The following is a 17687-nucleotide window of genomic DNA, read 5'->3' on the forward strand; positions in this document are numbered from 1 at the left end:
TCCAGGATTTTTGAAATATGTGGTACAGTGGTTCTGAGATGATATCTGCCAGCTTCTTTAGAACTGTAATCCATCAGGTCCCGGTGATTTGTATTCATATAGTTAAAAGTCTCCCATTACTACAGTGATATTTTTTCTGCATATCTCAGCTAACTGATTTGCAAAAAGTTCATCTATTCTTTTCTTGTTTGTATGTATCTACAGCAATGTCATATTTTTCTGTAGTAGTCACCCAAATATTTTCACAAAGGGTTTTGCCTTTGGCCTCATGCATTTTTGTGCAGCTGTAAGAATTCTTTACATACAATGCAACTTCTCCTTTTTTCTTGAGTCTTTTCTTTTGAACAAATGATATCCTTCTAGTAATATATTCCAATCATAGTTCATCCCACCAAGTTTCACTAATAGCAATATACCAGGACTTCAAGTACTCCCTGTTTATTCGTACTTTCAGCATTAGTGTATATAGACATCTGCATTTACGTGTTGTGTTTCCTATTTTCTTCTTTTGGTCTGATTTGTTGTCTTGTGGCTTATGCTTTGGGTTTGGTCCTAAAAATTGGCCTCAGGTTTAGTTTAAAGCCCTTTGGATGACCCAGATGATTCCAACACATTCTTTCCAGTCCTTGTGAAATCCAGCCCATGCCCTGTTAGAAGCCCATCACTTAGATAATGTAAATCATGGTCCAGAAATCCAAAGTTCTCTCAATGGCACCATCCCTTGTCTGAGTCACCAATCACCACCACACACCTTTTTCTCTTGGGGAACCCAGAGGATTCCTCTACCTTGTGACTGTGTTACTTCCTGTGATTAGAACAGCTGATGAAGACTCTCTGCAGCCGTCCATACTATATTATCCTTCTGGAATGCCCGGGGGGGGATGAGGCTGAGGGGCACTTTGTTGTCCTGATTTTCTTCCTTCCTCTGTAGCTGTTATCAGGAAGTGAGAAGTCTGGTCCTTGCCCCTGCTTTGTGCAGTCACACAGGGTTCAGTACTTTCTCTGCTTCTGTTTAACATCTACAAGTAGCTATCGGATGAGATCAGCCATCAGTATGAAGTGAGATATAATCAGTATGCTGATGATACCTAGTTGCATTTCTCAGCGCATGCCATGACCTCCCTCTTACAGTGCATGGAAGCTGTTAAGGGTAACAGACTGAACCCTGAGATGAAAGAATGGCTCTTTGGTCCATGAAGAATTGCCAACTTTTATCTTGAATAAAGTTGCCCTTCCCCAGATGGACCCAGTGCATAATCTGAGGTTCTCCTAGACTTGCTCCTGGTGTAAATTGCAGTCATGACCAGAAGGGTCTCTGCACAACTGTGGATTGTGTGTCAGTTATGTCTTTTCCTGGACCAACAAGTCTTGTTTGCAGTCACCCATGCCCTAGTCATTTCCTGTTTTGACTATTGTAGTGCGCTCTACATAGATACTTGAAAAGTATCAAAAAACTTCAATTAGTCCAAAATGTCAAAGATCACATGGTTTTATAGAAGTTACACTAAGAAGTTACTTATAGGAGTTTGCAGGGGTGTCAAACTCAAGGCCCTTGGGCTGGATCTGGCCCATGGGGGTGCTTAGATCTGGCCTGTGGAGCCAGCCTGGAAATAGCAAATGACTGGTCTGCGGTGCTTCTGCTAGTGAAAACGGGATGCAAGGGAGTCCCCTGTGCCCTGTTTTCGGCCTGCATGGCCTCCTGAAGCACTCTGCCAGCCAAATAGGGGTGCGGGGACCTCCAGAGGCTTCCCCCAGCCTGTTACAGGATGAAATGGATCCTCCATGGGCCAGATCCAGCCCTCTGAGGCTCCGTTCGGCCCTCTCTACAGACTGCGCCTGCTTTGCTAGCATCCTGGATTCCATTTACTTCTCCCCACCCCATTACCCATGGCTGTACTGTACTTACTTTTTGAAGAGCTCCAGAAGAGGCTGACCCACGTGGCAGAGAAGCCAAAGTCTTTTATTCAGAAGCCCGTGAAGCTGTAAGAACGTGAGATGTAAGGAAAACAGCTTTCCCCATCAGAATAAATGAACAGCTTCTCTGCCATGAGGGCCTGCAGGTTTAGTTTGGGCCGGCGATGAGCAGCCTCCTGCTTGCTGCTGACTGGCTAGTTCAAATGAGCAGCTTCAGGGATTGGGGTGTGGCAGCCAATCAGCAAGGGGCTTGCAGTTCAGCCCAATGAGACAAAGGAAGCAAGTTCCTCGTTGATCAGCTGCTGCTGCTGCCTCAAACCCTGAAGCTGTCCTAAGGCTGCTGTGGCCCTGCCCAGGCCTTAAAATCTTAAGCATGATTTAAGAAGACATAATGATTTTAGTTTTTTTCAAGTTGTTTATAATATAGTAATTAAAATATTCTTTTCATGTAGTAGTTTTAAAGCAGAAATGTCAAAAATGCTGGGGCCAAAAAGTAGGAGCAGGACAACATGGGTGGGTGACATGACAAAAACTAAACTAAGATCTGAAGGATACTTACTTATTGAGGCCTTTTAAATTCTTTTATTTTACCTTTTCTGTTTTATTCATTATATTTTTGAATAATCATTTTAAAGTAATGTTCTCTTTCTGAGGAAGTCTGCAGGGAAGATTAGAAGAATGCAAATAACAATCACATGAATATGGAGCTTGGCAACTCGTCATAAGTGCAAATGGGTTTTCAAAAGCCCAGATCACAATCACATGACCTCAAAAGGGGGGGTTGGAACTTTGAATATGGGCCATAAGTATCTCCCAGATAAATCTGTTAGAATTTTGGTCATAAGTCAAAGACTACCTGTATATTCTTGCAAGCTATTTAGAATCATAGAGGGAGTGATCACTATAGGTTACTCAAAGTGCTTCCACTTGTGTCTGTAATTTTTCATTGTGACCTTGTTCAGTGAAAATATGTACTCAAGGAGAGAAGAAAAAGATTTGCAATGTTATGCCTTTACAATCTGCTCAGATGAAATTCTTCATTATTAGCAACAATCCTTACTTGTTGTTTTCAAAGAATATATTTTTCCCAACGCATACAAATGGGTTAAAGATCCCAACTTTGCCACATTTATTACTTTTAGTATTTGGGTGACAATTTCTGCAAAATTCTAATACTATTTCCCCCAAAAAAGCAACCAGGGCTATGTAGCAAGAAAAAGACTGTTGAAATTGTACTTCTACTTAATCATCAAATTTATTTGAAAATTTTTAAGTTTATTTTAAAGAATTATTCTGTATAGTACATAATATTAGTTATCCTAGTAGGAGGGCAGCGTAATATTAAATTATAGTTTATATTATACTGTATAATTGACAACAGATGCAGTATTGTCAAGTCCCTCTTACGTCTCACACAATTGCCAATCAGGGACATCTGGGAAATTTACAAAGCAGGACAATAACCCAGCATCTCTAGTATCTAAGATAATAGGGTTTTAATTGCAGGGAAAATAGATGTCCTCAAACTAATACCTAGAATTTGTTTACAAAAATCCAAATATGGGCCCAGAAGGACCATAAATTCTATGACTGAACTTTTCATTAACTGTTGTGTATGCTCAATAAATGTATGCTCAATAAATGAGTAGGGGCAATACGGGACAGCCTTTACCAATTAGGTATGGGAAATTCCCATGCTGACTAGAAAGTTTCAGATCAAAGCATCTGAATGGTACAGATTTGAAAACAGTTAGAATAGGTCAACTTTCTATTTTTCCTTTCTATTTTTAAATTACAAAATCAGCTTCACACAGACTGGGCAATCAATTCCTCACATTGATAGAAACAATACCTAAATTACAAGTATTACTGTGAGAACTTTTTTGTCTAAACATAAGAATATTATTTGATCTGAGACAATCCTCTGATAGCATGATAAACAACAACACGAGAAGCCGAGATTTAAGCATGATTATTTATTTATTTCAGCCTTTGCGTCAATGATGGGAGTATCCTCCACTGGTACGGGTAGTCTCAACTTTTAATTACAATTGGCATTTCTGTTGTAAATTGTGACAGATCTGATTTTGCAACAATTTTTATGGTGGTTAAGTGAATCCATCTTTTCCAGTGGGCATTTTTTATTGTGGGAAATTGTCAAATAAAGGTCATATCATGTGACGGCAAGATGTGACATCCAGTGGCAAATTTGAGCTGGTTACCAAATGTCCGAATTGTGATTATGTGACTGCAATGGTCATAAGTGCAATACAGATTGTAAGTCACTTTTTCCAAGGCCATCATAACTTGGGCTGTCATTAAATGAATGGTGGTAAATTGAGGACTTCCTATCTGATAAACAATAATATCCCAAGCAGGGATTAATAATACAATTAATTAGATTTAATTAATTCATTCATTATTAATGCTTCTCCTGGTAATTGCCTGGACTAATCCCGCAGTTTACTTGCAAGGTTTTGGAAGAGATTTGCCATTGCCTGCTTCCTAGGACTGAGAGACAGTAGCTGACAACTCTTGTGGAAAGAGTTCTGATGTTCTTCCTGGGATCTGCTCATTCTCCCAGCTTAACTCCTGTTATAGCCCTGAGTGCTCTTATCACCATTTTGGCCTTTATTTGTCACATGTTCTTTAGTTCCCCCTTCAGGCCCTGATACTTCCTATAGTCTTTCATACTCCTTCCTGATGTTTTTGTCATTTAGCATCACTACATCTATCACTACTGCTGTTTTTTGGTCCTTGTCTACTACTACAGTGTCTCATTGATTGGCTAGTACCTGCCTGTCCATCTGGATCTGGAAACCTGACAGGATCTTAGTCCTATTATTCTCCACAATGTTCTGTAGAATTTCTCATCTGGACCTGGAACAGTCTAACCCATACTCTGTGCAGATGTTCCTGTACATTATGCCAGGTATATGGTTGTGTTGTTCAGTACATGCTATCCCTGCCTGTACCTTACATCCTACCACTATGTGTTAGACTGTCTCTGAGGTCTGCATAGTCTGTACCTTGCAGACCTCTCTCTCTTTCTCATATATACAGTATATAGGTGGTCCTTGACTTACAACAGTTTGTTTAGTGACTATTCAAAGTTACAACAGCACTGAAAAAGTGACTTATAACCATTTTTCACACTTATGACCTTTGTAGCATCCCCACGGTCACATGATTTACATTCATATGCTTGATAACTGGTTCATATTTATGACAGTTGCTGTGTCCTAGGGTCTTGTGATACCTTTTTGTGACCTTCTGATAAGCAAAAGTCAATGGGGAAGCCAGATTCATTTAATTGTATTACTAATTTAAAAACAGCAGTGATTCACTTTAAAACTGTGGCAAGAAAAATTGTAAAATTCACTTAACAAATTTCTCACTTAGCAACATAAATTCTGGCCTCACTTGTGGTAATAAGTTAAGGACTAGCTATCAAGATCCCTATGCCATTGCAATACTCATTCTAACCACCGTGCCATCAAGATCGCTGATAGCACAGTGGTTAGAATGCAGTATTACAGGCTAACTCTGCTCACAATTGGAAGTTCAATCCTGACAGGGTTAGAGGTTGACTCAGCCTTCCATCCTTCTAAGATCAGTAAAATGAGGACCCAGACTGTTGGGGGCAAACTCTGTAAACTGCTCAGAGAATGCTGTAAAGCACTATGGAGTGGTATATAAATCTAAATGCTATTGCTATATTCATCTAAATTTTATATAGAGATGGATAAAATCCAAAACATGAAGAATATATGTTGTCACGGTTAAATTTAGCTGTCATGGATTTGAGGAGTGGGGCTAAGCAATTTTAGAGAAATAAAAGCTAAAACATTTACTTCTGAAAATGGAAGAAATCAGATTCTCTCATTTGCACTGTAAGACCCAGCATTTTATCATTTGAATTTCCATGTTGTAGGACTGTATTAGAAAAAAATCTGAAAAGACATATTTATCATATTATTACCTCATCAGGGGCTCCACTGCCTGGGAAGAAGTTTCCATCATCATAGCGATGTAGTGAAATATAAAGGACATTGGGATCATTGTAGAAAGCTTGTTGTGTACCATTTCCATGATGTACATCCTTAAATGACAGACATTGCAATACATCAGAAGTATTACTTACAAGTGGCTCTGTATATGAAAACCTCTTAAAATGGATCAATTATGGTAATAAACAGTCCAACTATATGTAGCATGGTATGCTTTGGATCGCATCTCAGAATATGTTGTGATTTTAAAGTAACCATGCTTTTCCCACAACAAAGATACAGTTTTAGAATTGTCATAAATGGATGCGCTAGTCACATCCCACAAACTGCAATGTACATTTTGGAGTTGAATATCTCATATGAGTAAAGCTCATAACTTTGTTTGTTTGTTCATTTATTTATAACATTTATTGGCTGCCTATCTTACCTTATCTTACTCTGGGAGGCTTACAATCTTAAAAATAAAAACTGTACAAAGATAAAAGCCTAAATAGGATACACACACAAATACAGTGGCACAATTAAAAGATAGCATAGGAGCAGAATAGGGGGAAGGTAGGCTTTGTTGTTAGTCGATCAACCACCTCCACTGTGATGTTCTCCCACTGGAGCACCAAGTCAACTAACAGACCCAAGTCTTTAGACTCTTATAGAAGGGGAGGATTGTAGCCAACCTTACTCTGGGGGAGGGGGCAAAATGTTCCACAGGACAGGTGCAACAGAAGGGAAGGCCCTTCTCCTGGACCCCCCTGGCTGGAATACTGGGCCAATGGGGTTAGGGTCTTCTCTGTGCCAGCATGCCTCCTCTGCTGGCACAGGTGGGACAGGCTAATCCCAGTGGAATAAGAGGGTCTCTTAGGTAACCATTCCCATAGAACTAGTGGTGCAAAAGGAGTTTGGTAGTCTGCCTGGACTCAGGCTGAACCAGGTGTCTAGTCAGTCCTGCCCTAGTTCAGAAATTAAGTCTAAGAGTCAAACAATGTAAAGTGCAGGTGGATTTTTGCCAGCTTGATGGCTCAGTAGCAGGGGTGGCCCCGGCAACATTTGTCCCCGAACCAACAGAAATGGAAGTAGGGGCTCATATGGAAACCTTGAACTTTATTGTGGTGTCAGGCATGGAGAGCCCCCTTGTATTGGATGACTCCTTATCTAAACGAGAGAAAGAAGATATTAAAGATTCAGTGAGTGGGAGAACTTGAGGTCTCTACCCTAAAATGCTGAGGGCGAAGCCAAGAAGAGAGGTGGGAATGTGATGAAAGATGATTCAAGGGTGGTTCCCAGATTCCTAAAGAATATTGGGACCTACCAGATGTTTTTAGTGAAAAGGGCTCAGACAAACTCCCATCCCATTGCTCGACTGATTGCTCCATAGAAATCTTTCTAGGGGCTAAATTGCCCAAGCCCAAACTGTATTCTATGACTCCCCAGAGAATTAGAAGAACTGTGGACAGTCTCATGAATGTCAAAAACCTAGAGCATGGTTTCATGCAACCCTCCAGACCACAAATAGCTGCCCTGGTGCTGTTTAGGGAGAAGGATGGGTTCCTTTGTCTATGCATAGATTATCACAGGCTAAACACTTTTTGGGTGGAAAATGTCTACCCATTGCCCCTAATGAAGGATATGCAATTGGCAAAGGGGAGGATTTTTTACCAAACTGGACTTGTGGGAAGCATATTACCAGGTTAGGATCAAGGAGGGAGATGAGTGGAAGACAGCTCTCAATTGTCCCTTGTGGTGCTTCCAATTCTGTCTCCTCCCCTTTGGCTACAGGGATCCCTGGCTGTATTTATGAAGCTTATAAATGAAGTACTGCATGAACCCATAAGGGAGTTCTTGTCTATTTAGATGACATTCTGATTTACTCAAGACCATGGTGGAATATGTGAGACTGGTCAGGGCTGTGGTCAAAAAACTCTGGGATGCTCAATTGTATGCTAAGCTGTCCAAGTGTGAATTTCACCAAAGTAAAATTGACTATTTGGGGTACTGCATTTTCCACGAAGGGATAGAAATGGATCCTGAAAAAGTGCAGGCAGTTTTGGAGTGGGCTCCTCCTGCACCCAGAAGCAACTTCAAAGCTTCCTTGGATTTGAGAGGCGTGGCCAGTGTCGTGACGAGATGGTTGCGAACCCCGGGAGCTCCGGGGGGAGCGCCGATTTCCCCATCGTTAAGGGGGTCTGTAATGGACCATAGCTGTCCTGCAGGGACAGCGAAGAAAGAAGGAACCTCAGAGAGAACAGGGAAGTTGAAAATTCCCTGCAGCACCGGCCTTTTAGCCTTCAACCCAGCGATGAGGACTGCAACCATTACAAACTGCCAAAGTCAGGAAGGCCACATAAGATTGTGCTGGAGGTTGAAGCGGTGAATTGGAAAAAATATTGAAGCCGGATGAGTGAACACCAACTCATGATGAGGCACCTTAAAATTGATATCTGCAAAAAAAATTTAAAACTCTGGAATAGCGGCTAAATTGACAAGGACTGTTAATATAATAGAATAAAAGAAACGGAAACAGTACCAAAAGACCTGACAAAAATTTTGACTTTTGAAATTGAAGTCCAGATCCTTTAAACAAAAAGGAAAAAATTGAATCTTTAACTAAAGCTGGAATTTGGACAATTCGGAAGCTTTTAATAACTGATTAAAGATCATAAAAAGGGAAAAAAGGAAAAAAAAACCCGAGGATTTAATCATTTGACTTTGATGGAATATCTCTGACTTCCTTTTTCCTTTATGGGTTGGAATTAAGTAAACTTTAAAATTAAAGCTATGGATTTTAAATGGGACTAATTGAAAAAAGTAAAAAATAAGTTGAAACAAAACAAGGCGCGGCTCTAAGTAAAGGAAGCAAAATGGATACTTTTGTTAATTGTGGATTGGAACTGTGGACTGCAAAGTGACACCTAAAGGCGGAAGAGGCACTAAAAGCACTTTGGTCATTGTTGAAAACCTTCTATGGCTGTGATAAGACTGGTGAGAATTCTAAGGGAGGTCTCTATCAACAAGCTGTTTGACCTTCACAAGAACAAGAGCTACAATTTCAAAGAATGAAGCAGAGAACAACTGAGAATAAGAGAAACCCACAAATGGACGGAAAATAAGATTCAGAAAAATCAATAACTGTTTTAGAATTGATAGTGAATAAAGAATTTATGATGTTAAAATATAAGCTTAAAGGATTACACAGAGGCTAATAGAGAGAAATAAAGAAGGGGGAAGAGGGAAAAAGGAGAATCAATAGAAATAGGCTAAGAAAGCATGGAACTTTAAGCGAAAATAAAAATTGAATTGAAATAGATTAAAATTAAAACTTCTAAGAGATGAAAATATATAAGCATGAAACTTTGAAATAAGAGAATTGTTTGCTCCTTTTTACTTTTTTTTATAAGATTAAGAATAATAACCTTAAAACCTTCATTGATAAAGAAATGATTGATATTGATGTTATGGAGATGGGCAGAATTGATAGAAACATAAGATATATTGTTGTAAAGCAAGGAACTTTAAAGAAAAACAAGAAGAGAATCAATATAGATTAAGATTGAGATATTAAAGAGATGAGAGTTAATGCATAAGTGATTTTTTGAAATAATGAATGTTAGCTTGTATCTTTTTTTTGTCTTTATTTTTCTTTTTATAAGATTAAGAATAATGATTTTAAAAAATGTTTATTGAAATGTAATGAGATTATGGATGTTGATGTTATAAAGATTGAAAAGAAAGAAATTAGTAAATGGGAATATAGGGTTCTAATATAGATGGAAGAGATAAGAAAGGGGGCAAAAAATAGGGGATAGACTTGATTAAAGAGTTAAATTCAGGACTGAGGGTTAGATTAGAATTTTATATTAGAGATAAGCAAATAGTGAAATTAAAAAGGGGGGAAGGGAAATATATTGATAAAATATACAAGAAGGTGGGGGAAACTGAATTGGATCTGATTATGTACCTGGTTGATATTTTGTTCAAAAAACAGATTGTCTGTGGTTTGTTTTTAAAAAAGAAAAAAAATTCAAAAAAGAAAAAGCTTCCTTGGATTTGCAAACTTTTACTGCCAATTCATCCTATCTTTTGCCCAGATAGCCTCCCCATCACCAACTTGAAGATAAAGGGGGAGGGAAAGCCCAAACTGCTGAAATGGACAACGGAATGCCAAGTGGCATTCAAAAAACTCAAATGCCTGTTTGCGGCAGAGCCTAAACACCCTGTCTAAAACACCCTGTTATACCCACATAAGAGTCTGAATCTGCAGCAGAAGATGAGCTGGAAGAAGAACTGACAGTGAGTGAGAGGGCTTTGGGGGAAACTGGGGAATGGCAGAATCAATCCAGGCAAGGCTGTTCGCAAGGCTTAGCAAGACCTGCAGGCAGGGAGGAGAGACAGAGCTCAGACAAGGAGCAAGAATCACCCACTCCTGATGCAAGGGCTAGGAGAATGCAGAGAAGGTGGGATCGGAGCAGGCAGAGAAAGCCTGTGTGCCGACATTAGAACTTGCCAAGAATCCTTGCATTTCTTGTTGGCATTCTGGACTAATTATCTGGATTTTCTGCTCCCTGAACTCCTTGCTTGGCTCTTACTTTGCCAAATAAGTTTGCGATTTATTGCCGTGCAGCCTGGGTGCAGACAGCACTGGGCTGGACTAATTGTAGTGGTGGGTGTTCTCACTCTGCTTTAGAACTTGTCAGTAACATGGGAGCATTATTTGGAGCAATAAAGGGGCTATTTGAACTACCAGCTGTTTGTGTTATCTCTGTGCTGTGCCCTGGGTCATCACAACCCTGACCCAAATGCTCCTTTGGTTGTTCAAGCAGATATTCTTGATGTGGCGGTGGGGGCCTGACACAAAAAGTCCTACCTGCCTCCCCCCTGAGGTTATCACCCAAACAAGTCTGCTCGGCTCAGTACTTTAACAGATTTAACTTCATCCTCCTGGGGGAAGAATTTCCTAGCAGATGCTCTATCCAGATTGCCACAATATAACAGTTCCAAGCCAGAGGTTATCACACCGTTATTCTGTCCTGGCAACTGGCAGCTCCAGTCACCATGAGAGCACAAGCTAAACTCCAAAACCAAGTAGCAGAGGATTTAAAGGGTGCACTAAAAGTGGCACTAGAGAAAGACAAATTGTTGTGTCTTGCCCACTCTCACAGCAGCCGGGGCCTTCTTATCTGCTCCCGAACACGGAGGAATGTATGCCTCCCGGCCCCAGTCCTGGCTCCATGCCCAGACAAGCTGAAGAGGAGGGGGCACCTCCCGGTCCCAGCCCTGGCTCCATGCCCAAGCAGGCTGCAGAGGAGGGAGCACCCCCCGGCCCCAGCCCTGGCTCCATGCCCAGGCAAACGGAGCAGCTAGACCCCTCCCCCTCCTCCACAGCATGTGAGCCTGAGGAAAGTTTATTTCCAACAGCTGCTGATTGGAGTGACCCTCGCATCAGAAGACTGGATAGGCGGAGGCAACAGAAGGAAGGGAGGGGCAGGCCTTAATGAGTGCTGAGTCATGGAGCCACACCCCATGGCCTATATAAAGGATCTGCTTTCTGGCAGTCTCTGAGTCAGGCAAAGTCGAACTTATCTTGCTGAAGTCACTTTCTGGTCTCCTGCCTGCTCTGAGGACTTTGCTAGGACTTTGGGCAGAGCTGCAGAGGCAAGCCTGATTCGGATTTCCCTGTAAATCCGTCAGCGGAGGAGTGGGACATGACACAAATGGTTCCAAACCCATAAGAAGGAATGAATGATGCAAAATGGCTTAGCCTGGGTACAGGCCAAATTGTATGTCCCTGAAAATCAATGCCTAATGGTCTTACAGAAAAACCACAACTCAAAAGTAGCAGGGCACTTTCGCTTTGTCCAAAGCTTGCATTTGTTTAAACATCAGTTCTGGTGGCCGTCATTAAAAGACGTAGAGGGCTATGTGGCCAGCTGCCCTACTTGCACATCTGCCGAAAGGCACCAGGGGAAACACCCGGCTCCTTCAGCCAGCAGTGGAACCTAAAGCACCGTGAAAGGAAATCTCGATGGATTTATAGTAGAACTTCCCAAAAGCTCGGGAAATACTGTGATTTGAGTGCTAACTGAGTTTTTTCTAAACAAGTGCATTTTGTGCCTTGCCAAAAAATTCCTTCCGATCATACTTTAGTGAAAATGTTTGTGCAGTATGTAGGCTGCATGGTGCCCTAGAGGACTTATATCGGACTGCGGAGTCTCCAATTCATTTTATGGTTTTGGCAACAATTCTTAAAATTTAGCTCCTCCCATCATCCTAAAATGAACAGGGCCTGTACAAATGGAGTCTTGGAACACTACCTCAGATATTACATTAACTATCAACAGGATAACTGGACAGACTTCCTACCTTTTGCTGAGGTTGCTTTCAATACTACATGATTACAGGATTACCATATTTTTCGGAGTTTCCCCCCCAAAAAAAGGGGCTGAAAAACTGGGTGCGTCTTATACTCCGAATGTAGCCCTGTCCAGCCTCTCAAATGGAGGTTTCAGAGGCTGAAAAAAGCTTAGAAATGAAGCTTCAGAAAAAAAGCCTCAGAACCAAAGTTTCAGAAAAAAAGCCTCCAAACAGAGCTTCAGAAAAAAAGCCTCAGAAATGAAGCTTCAGAAAAAAACTTAGTTGCAGAGGCTTTTTTTCTGAAGCTCAGTTTTGGAGGCTTTCAGAGGCAGAAAAAAAAGTTTTGTTTTTTTTCTGAAATGGAGTTTTAGAAGTTTCAGAGGTTGAAAAAAAAAAAACAAGGCACAGAGCTCACAACCAACAAACCTGTTGCTAAAATTCACCTCTGGGAACAGCTGATTGGGGTATTCCGGGAGGCTGATCTACCTGCCAATCAGCTTTTTAAAAATTTTCCTCCCCAAAAACTTTGAAAAATATGGTAACTCCTTTTAAAGTAGCCGCGGGCCAAGACTTTGTATCTATCTTTGAACTGCTCCAGGCTACCCACAAACTTCCTGCCTAAAAGAATGGATTTCACAACTGAAAAACACAGTAGTAACCAGTACTTAGTTAGCATTTGATTGTAACAAGATTTTAACTCCCTGATAGAGAATGTATTCGTAGTCAAGATTGGAGATGATGAAAGGAAATGGCGTTTTGTATATTGCAAGTAAATGGCGTTTTGTATATCGAAACTGAAAGTTAAGGAAATGCTTATTACAATTGCTGGCATGGAATCTTTAAGAAGAATATAACAAGATATTTTTTAAATGGAATTTTTATTTTTTATTTTTTATCCTTTTTTATTTTTTTATTACAGTGTTTAAGAAGAAAAGTTTATTGAATTTTTCTTTTTTCTTTTTCTTTTTTTTCCCTTCTTGGTATTACTTAGTTTAAAAATGGCTTTCAAGCAAAGAGATTTAACTATTTCTAAAATACTGGAAATTTCCTCACTTCAGATACAGAAATTGAAAGAAGATATTAAAGATGACTTAAGGAATTTTTTACAGAAGCTTATGGAGGTTCATCTTTCAGAAATAGATCAAAAAATTGATGAAATGGAGAAAGAAATATTGGATTTTAAAGATATGGTGGAAGAACAGAGGAGGGAGATGAAAAAATTAAAGGAATCAATTAATCCATTATTGCTATCTAGTATTCAAACAGAGGAAAGACTGGAAGAAATTAACCAAATTAATTTAGATTTGCAAAGGAAAATAGATGAAGTTCAAATTAATTTGAATTTAGAAAATAAAATAGATGATATTCAGGTTAAGATAGATAGCGAGATTTGAATTGATTTTTATTCAGGCCTTTGCTCAGATAGATGGAGTGGAACCAGAAGATTTTGAAGTTAATATTGAAAAAATTTATCGTGTTAATTCTTGGTTGGCAAGGCAGAAGTGTTTACTGAGAGATGTGGTTATTTATTTTATAAATAAGAAGATTAGGTATGGAATTTTGCAAGCATTTTATAAAAATACATTTCAAATACTAGGACAAGATATAATAATGATGAAGGAAATTCCTCCTAAAATGTTAAGAAAGAGAAAAGAATTTGCCTTTTTAGTGGATGAGCTTAAGAAACATCAGATATATTTTAGATGGGAGATTCCAGCTGGCTTAACAGTGAATTATAAAGGAAGAAAGTATTTTCTTAATACAGTTTTTAAAGCATGAGATTTCTACACTAATGTATTAAAGATTGGGAACCCTTTATCTATAGATGTTAAGTTGAATGGTGAATAGATGGTGGAAAATGTGTAAGATAGAAAATAAGGGGAGTGAGAATGTTTAATTTTATTATATAATGATTATGGTTAATTTTTGTAAATGATTTATTTTGGATATAAATGTGTAATTTTAGGGGTACTATTTGATATATTTGAGGTATAAAGGAATAGGAAGATGGAATATTGTTTAATTTTGGAGGATAGATAGTAAAATTTAATTTGGATTAAATATTATATTTGAGAGATGGATGTAATGGCATTTAGACCCCAAAAAATTGTCATGTATGTATCCTAATGTACAGGCTAAATGCTGGAGATGTGATTGTGAAGATGCTACTTATTATCATATATGGTGGACTTGCAAAAAAGTTAAAGCATTTTGGATTAAAGTATGGTGGATCATGCAGAATATTTTGAAAAAGAAGATTAAGTTTACCCCGCAGTTCTTTTTACTAGGAATAATTATGGATTGTACAGCTATAGAGACTAAATTGATTCTGAACTTAATAACAGCCGCAAGACTTTTGATTGCTCAATATTGGAAGAAAGAAGAATTACCTACAATTGAAGAATGGACTCTTAAAGTATCAAATCTGGCAGAAATGGCAAAAATCTCTGCTTACTTGAAAGACTATACACAAGAAAAATATATTTTAGAATGGAAAATGTGGATTGATTATATTCAAAATAAGTATCAGATAATAAATATCAAATAGCATATGAGTAAATTTAGGAAATAATTTGTATTAGATATATTTTTGAAGGAGAGGGAATTGAGAGTGTGAATAAGCGTGGAGAGACCAGAGATTATAATTTAGGATTATTTTAGATTATGATTGTTAGTTTTGATACCCTGCATTTTGTTCTGGGAAGTCGGGGTGGGGGTGGGGTAAAGGGAAGGGAATTGGGGGTTGAGGTTAGTGATGGAGTGATGGTTAATGTACAGGGATTATTGAAGATGTATAAATATAATTAATGTAGGGTCGGGTCTGACCAGTTGCCATTTTAGAACGGTGGGGAGGGAAAAAAGAGAGAGTAGGAGGTAGGAAAGAGGAGAAGAGGAAGGAAGAGGGGTAGAAGAGGGAGAAGAGTGTAGGGTGGAGGGAGGAGAGGAGGTAGATAAGAGAAGGAGAGGAAGGTTTGGAAAGTAAAAGAAGGTAGAAGAGGGAAGAAGGTTAAAAAGGGGGGTGGTGACTGGGCAGGCCCGACTAATTGTATATAACTGTACATTGGATGAATTATTTGATAAGATTGTAAAAATAAAACTTTTTTATATATAAAAAAAAAAAAGAGAGATGGATGTAATGTTGTTATATGGTTAACTAGAATTTAATTGTTATAACTGATATATTTTGGATAAGTTATAGGTGTAATTTTAATAATGTTATTTGATATAAGTAAGGTAAAGTGAAGATTTTAATTATTACAATTGATATATTGTGGAGATAATATAGGATTAATAATAATATTTGTAATCTGATTTGATGTATGTAAATGATACCGAAGATATGAAAAGATGGATTATTGTTTATCCTTGGAGGCTGGACAGTAAAATTTAAGAAATTAAGTTGGAAATATGAACTATTCTTGAGAGACTGCTTAAGGAAGAAAGACATTTCAGAAGAATCCTTGGTGAATATTGGAAGATGGAACGTTGTTTTGGTACTGATTGATGAAGGTTGGATATTAAAAACTATGTACTTTAATGAAGAACAAATACGAACTCAATTGGAAATTTCTGAGATCGGGGAGTTGAGGTTTTAAGGAGTGATTATGGATTATGATTTGTGTTATATTTTAATTTTTGATTGTTAGTTTTATACCTTGTATTCAGTTCTGGGAAGTCCCGGGGGGTGGGGGGAGGAAGGGGAAGGGAGGGGGAGGGGGGATGAGATAGAAAATGGACTGATGGTTAATGTACAGAGATGATTGAAGATGTATAATCAATGTAAGATCGGAGCTGCCTGGCTACCACTTCAGAATGATGGGAAGGAAGGAAGTAGAAGAGAGAAGGAGGTAGGAAAGAGAAGAGGAGGAAGAGGAAAGGAAGGAAGAGGGATAGAAGAGGGAGAAGAAAGGAGTAGGGAGGAAGGAGGAGAGGAGGTAGATAAGAGAAGGGGAGGAGGATCGTGGAAAGTAGAAGAAGGTAGAGAAGGGAAGAGAGTAGGAAGGAGGTGGTGACCGGGCAGGTCCGATTAATTGTATATGATGGTACATTAAATATGTTATTGGATATGAATGTTAAAATAAAACTTTTTATATATATATATATAAAAAAGAAAATATCAGGCTGCATCTTTGCTTTCTTTCAAGCTTGCTGCCAGCTAGCATGGAAACGGTGGTGGTAAGGGAAGCACTGGGCATTTGGGGTGGGGAAGCATGCAGGAGGAGAAATAGAATTTCTTAGAAGTGATAAGGAGGCCTAGTCTCAAAGTTGTTTAAAATTTTCAGGGCCAACTGTCCTGACTTTGGAATGCATGAAGGAGGAGTGCACCTGTACCAGAGACTTTCAGAGACTTTTCCAAAGCATCTTCTTGATTGAACTCCAGTTGTCTGGCTACTAAGGGATAGGCTTTGGGGTTGCTTCAATATTTTTCTTCACGCAAATTTTGCTTCAGATCTTGCCTGATCATTGCTGTATTCAATTCATTCCTAGTAAAAGTACATTTTCTCTAAATCTATGGAATCAAGGGTTTTTCTTTCCTACAGACTGAATAGAGGCAGCCCTGATATTAGGCAAAATCTGCTTTAATGGTCAACATGGAGACTGCAGTCTACTGCGGGGACCGAGCATTTAAATGTCTAACCACAAGAATAAGTTGGAGGAGAATGCGGCTAGAGCTGGGTCCCTGCACTAGACCGTGCCATGCTCAAGATAAGGCAAAATGGCTGGGGGAGCTGGACCTCGATGAGGAACCTGTCAGACCCAGATGGTTGTTGAGCATGGAGTGAAAGGAAGAAGTCAGAAGAATGATCCTCAGGTGTAACTGTCATCCGAGGAAGCAGATATTTCCGGAGTGGCACGAGGCGAAGTCCCCCCCCCCTTGATAAGAATCTGGAGGATGCCCAGAGCCATGCCCTGCATCTTTTAAAAGAGGTGATCGAGAATCAAAGAGCCCAGGAAATTCTTGCTCAGATGGTTATTCAAACTCCCTGGGCAGCCCCAAGCAAAATCATGGATGAAGCTGCCGTAACAGCAGCCATGGTGGTAATATCGGTGATGGCAACAGCAATGCCACCATGAGCAGCTGCAGTTTGGGTGTAGCCACCCCATGCAGGAGCTGCCACTTGGAGACACCAAGGCCTGAAGTATGGAGGAGACCCCAAGCAACTGGGGTTATTTCTGGTGCAAGTTTGGAACTTCATGCAGGAGTATGGGACTGAATTGGGGACTGAGGCAGCCCAAGTAAGATATGTGACCATGGCTCTTAAAGATGCAGCTGTTGAGTGGATGGTCTTCCTCCATAACGATGCCCCCCAGCGGTGGAACTAGAACCACTTCAATCCTCCCATCCTCTAAACAAACAAACCCAAAGAGCGAGTCTGGACCTAGTCTGAGGTCCATAGTGTTCTTAAAGTGCAGGAA

The 17687-nt window shown here is 39.6% G+C and overlaps 1 protein-coding gene across 14 annotated transcripts in view; it reads right to left on the reverse strand.

The window, feature by feature from the left end:
- Positions 1 to 17687, reverse strand: part of HDAC4 (histone deacetylase 4) — a 612734-nt gene that overhangs the window by 76093 nt on the left and 518954 nt on the right. For 12 of the 14 annotated variants that reach the window (XM_058185449.1, XM_058185442.1, XM_058185422.1 and 9 more), the window contains one exon: positions 5897 to 6016. In XM_058185449.1, coding sequence (XP_058041432.1) covers positions 5897 to 6016 — 120 coding nt within the window. Of the gene's footprint in view, positions 1 to 1906; positions 1981 to 2017; positions 2573 to 5896; positions 6017 to 17687 lie in introns of those variants that run through there. The other 2 variants (XR_009155364.1, XM_058185463.1) reach the window with 2 other exon arrangements.

The sequence above is a fragment of the Ahaetulla prasina genome, chromosome 1 (genome assembly GCF_028640845.1).
Source record: "Ahaetulla prasina isolate Xishuangbanna chromosome 1, ASM2864084v1, whole genome shotgun sequence".
Taxonomy (NCBI): Eukaryota; Metazoa; Chordata; class Lepidosauria; order Squamata; family Colubridae; genus Ahaetulla; species Ahaetulla prasina.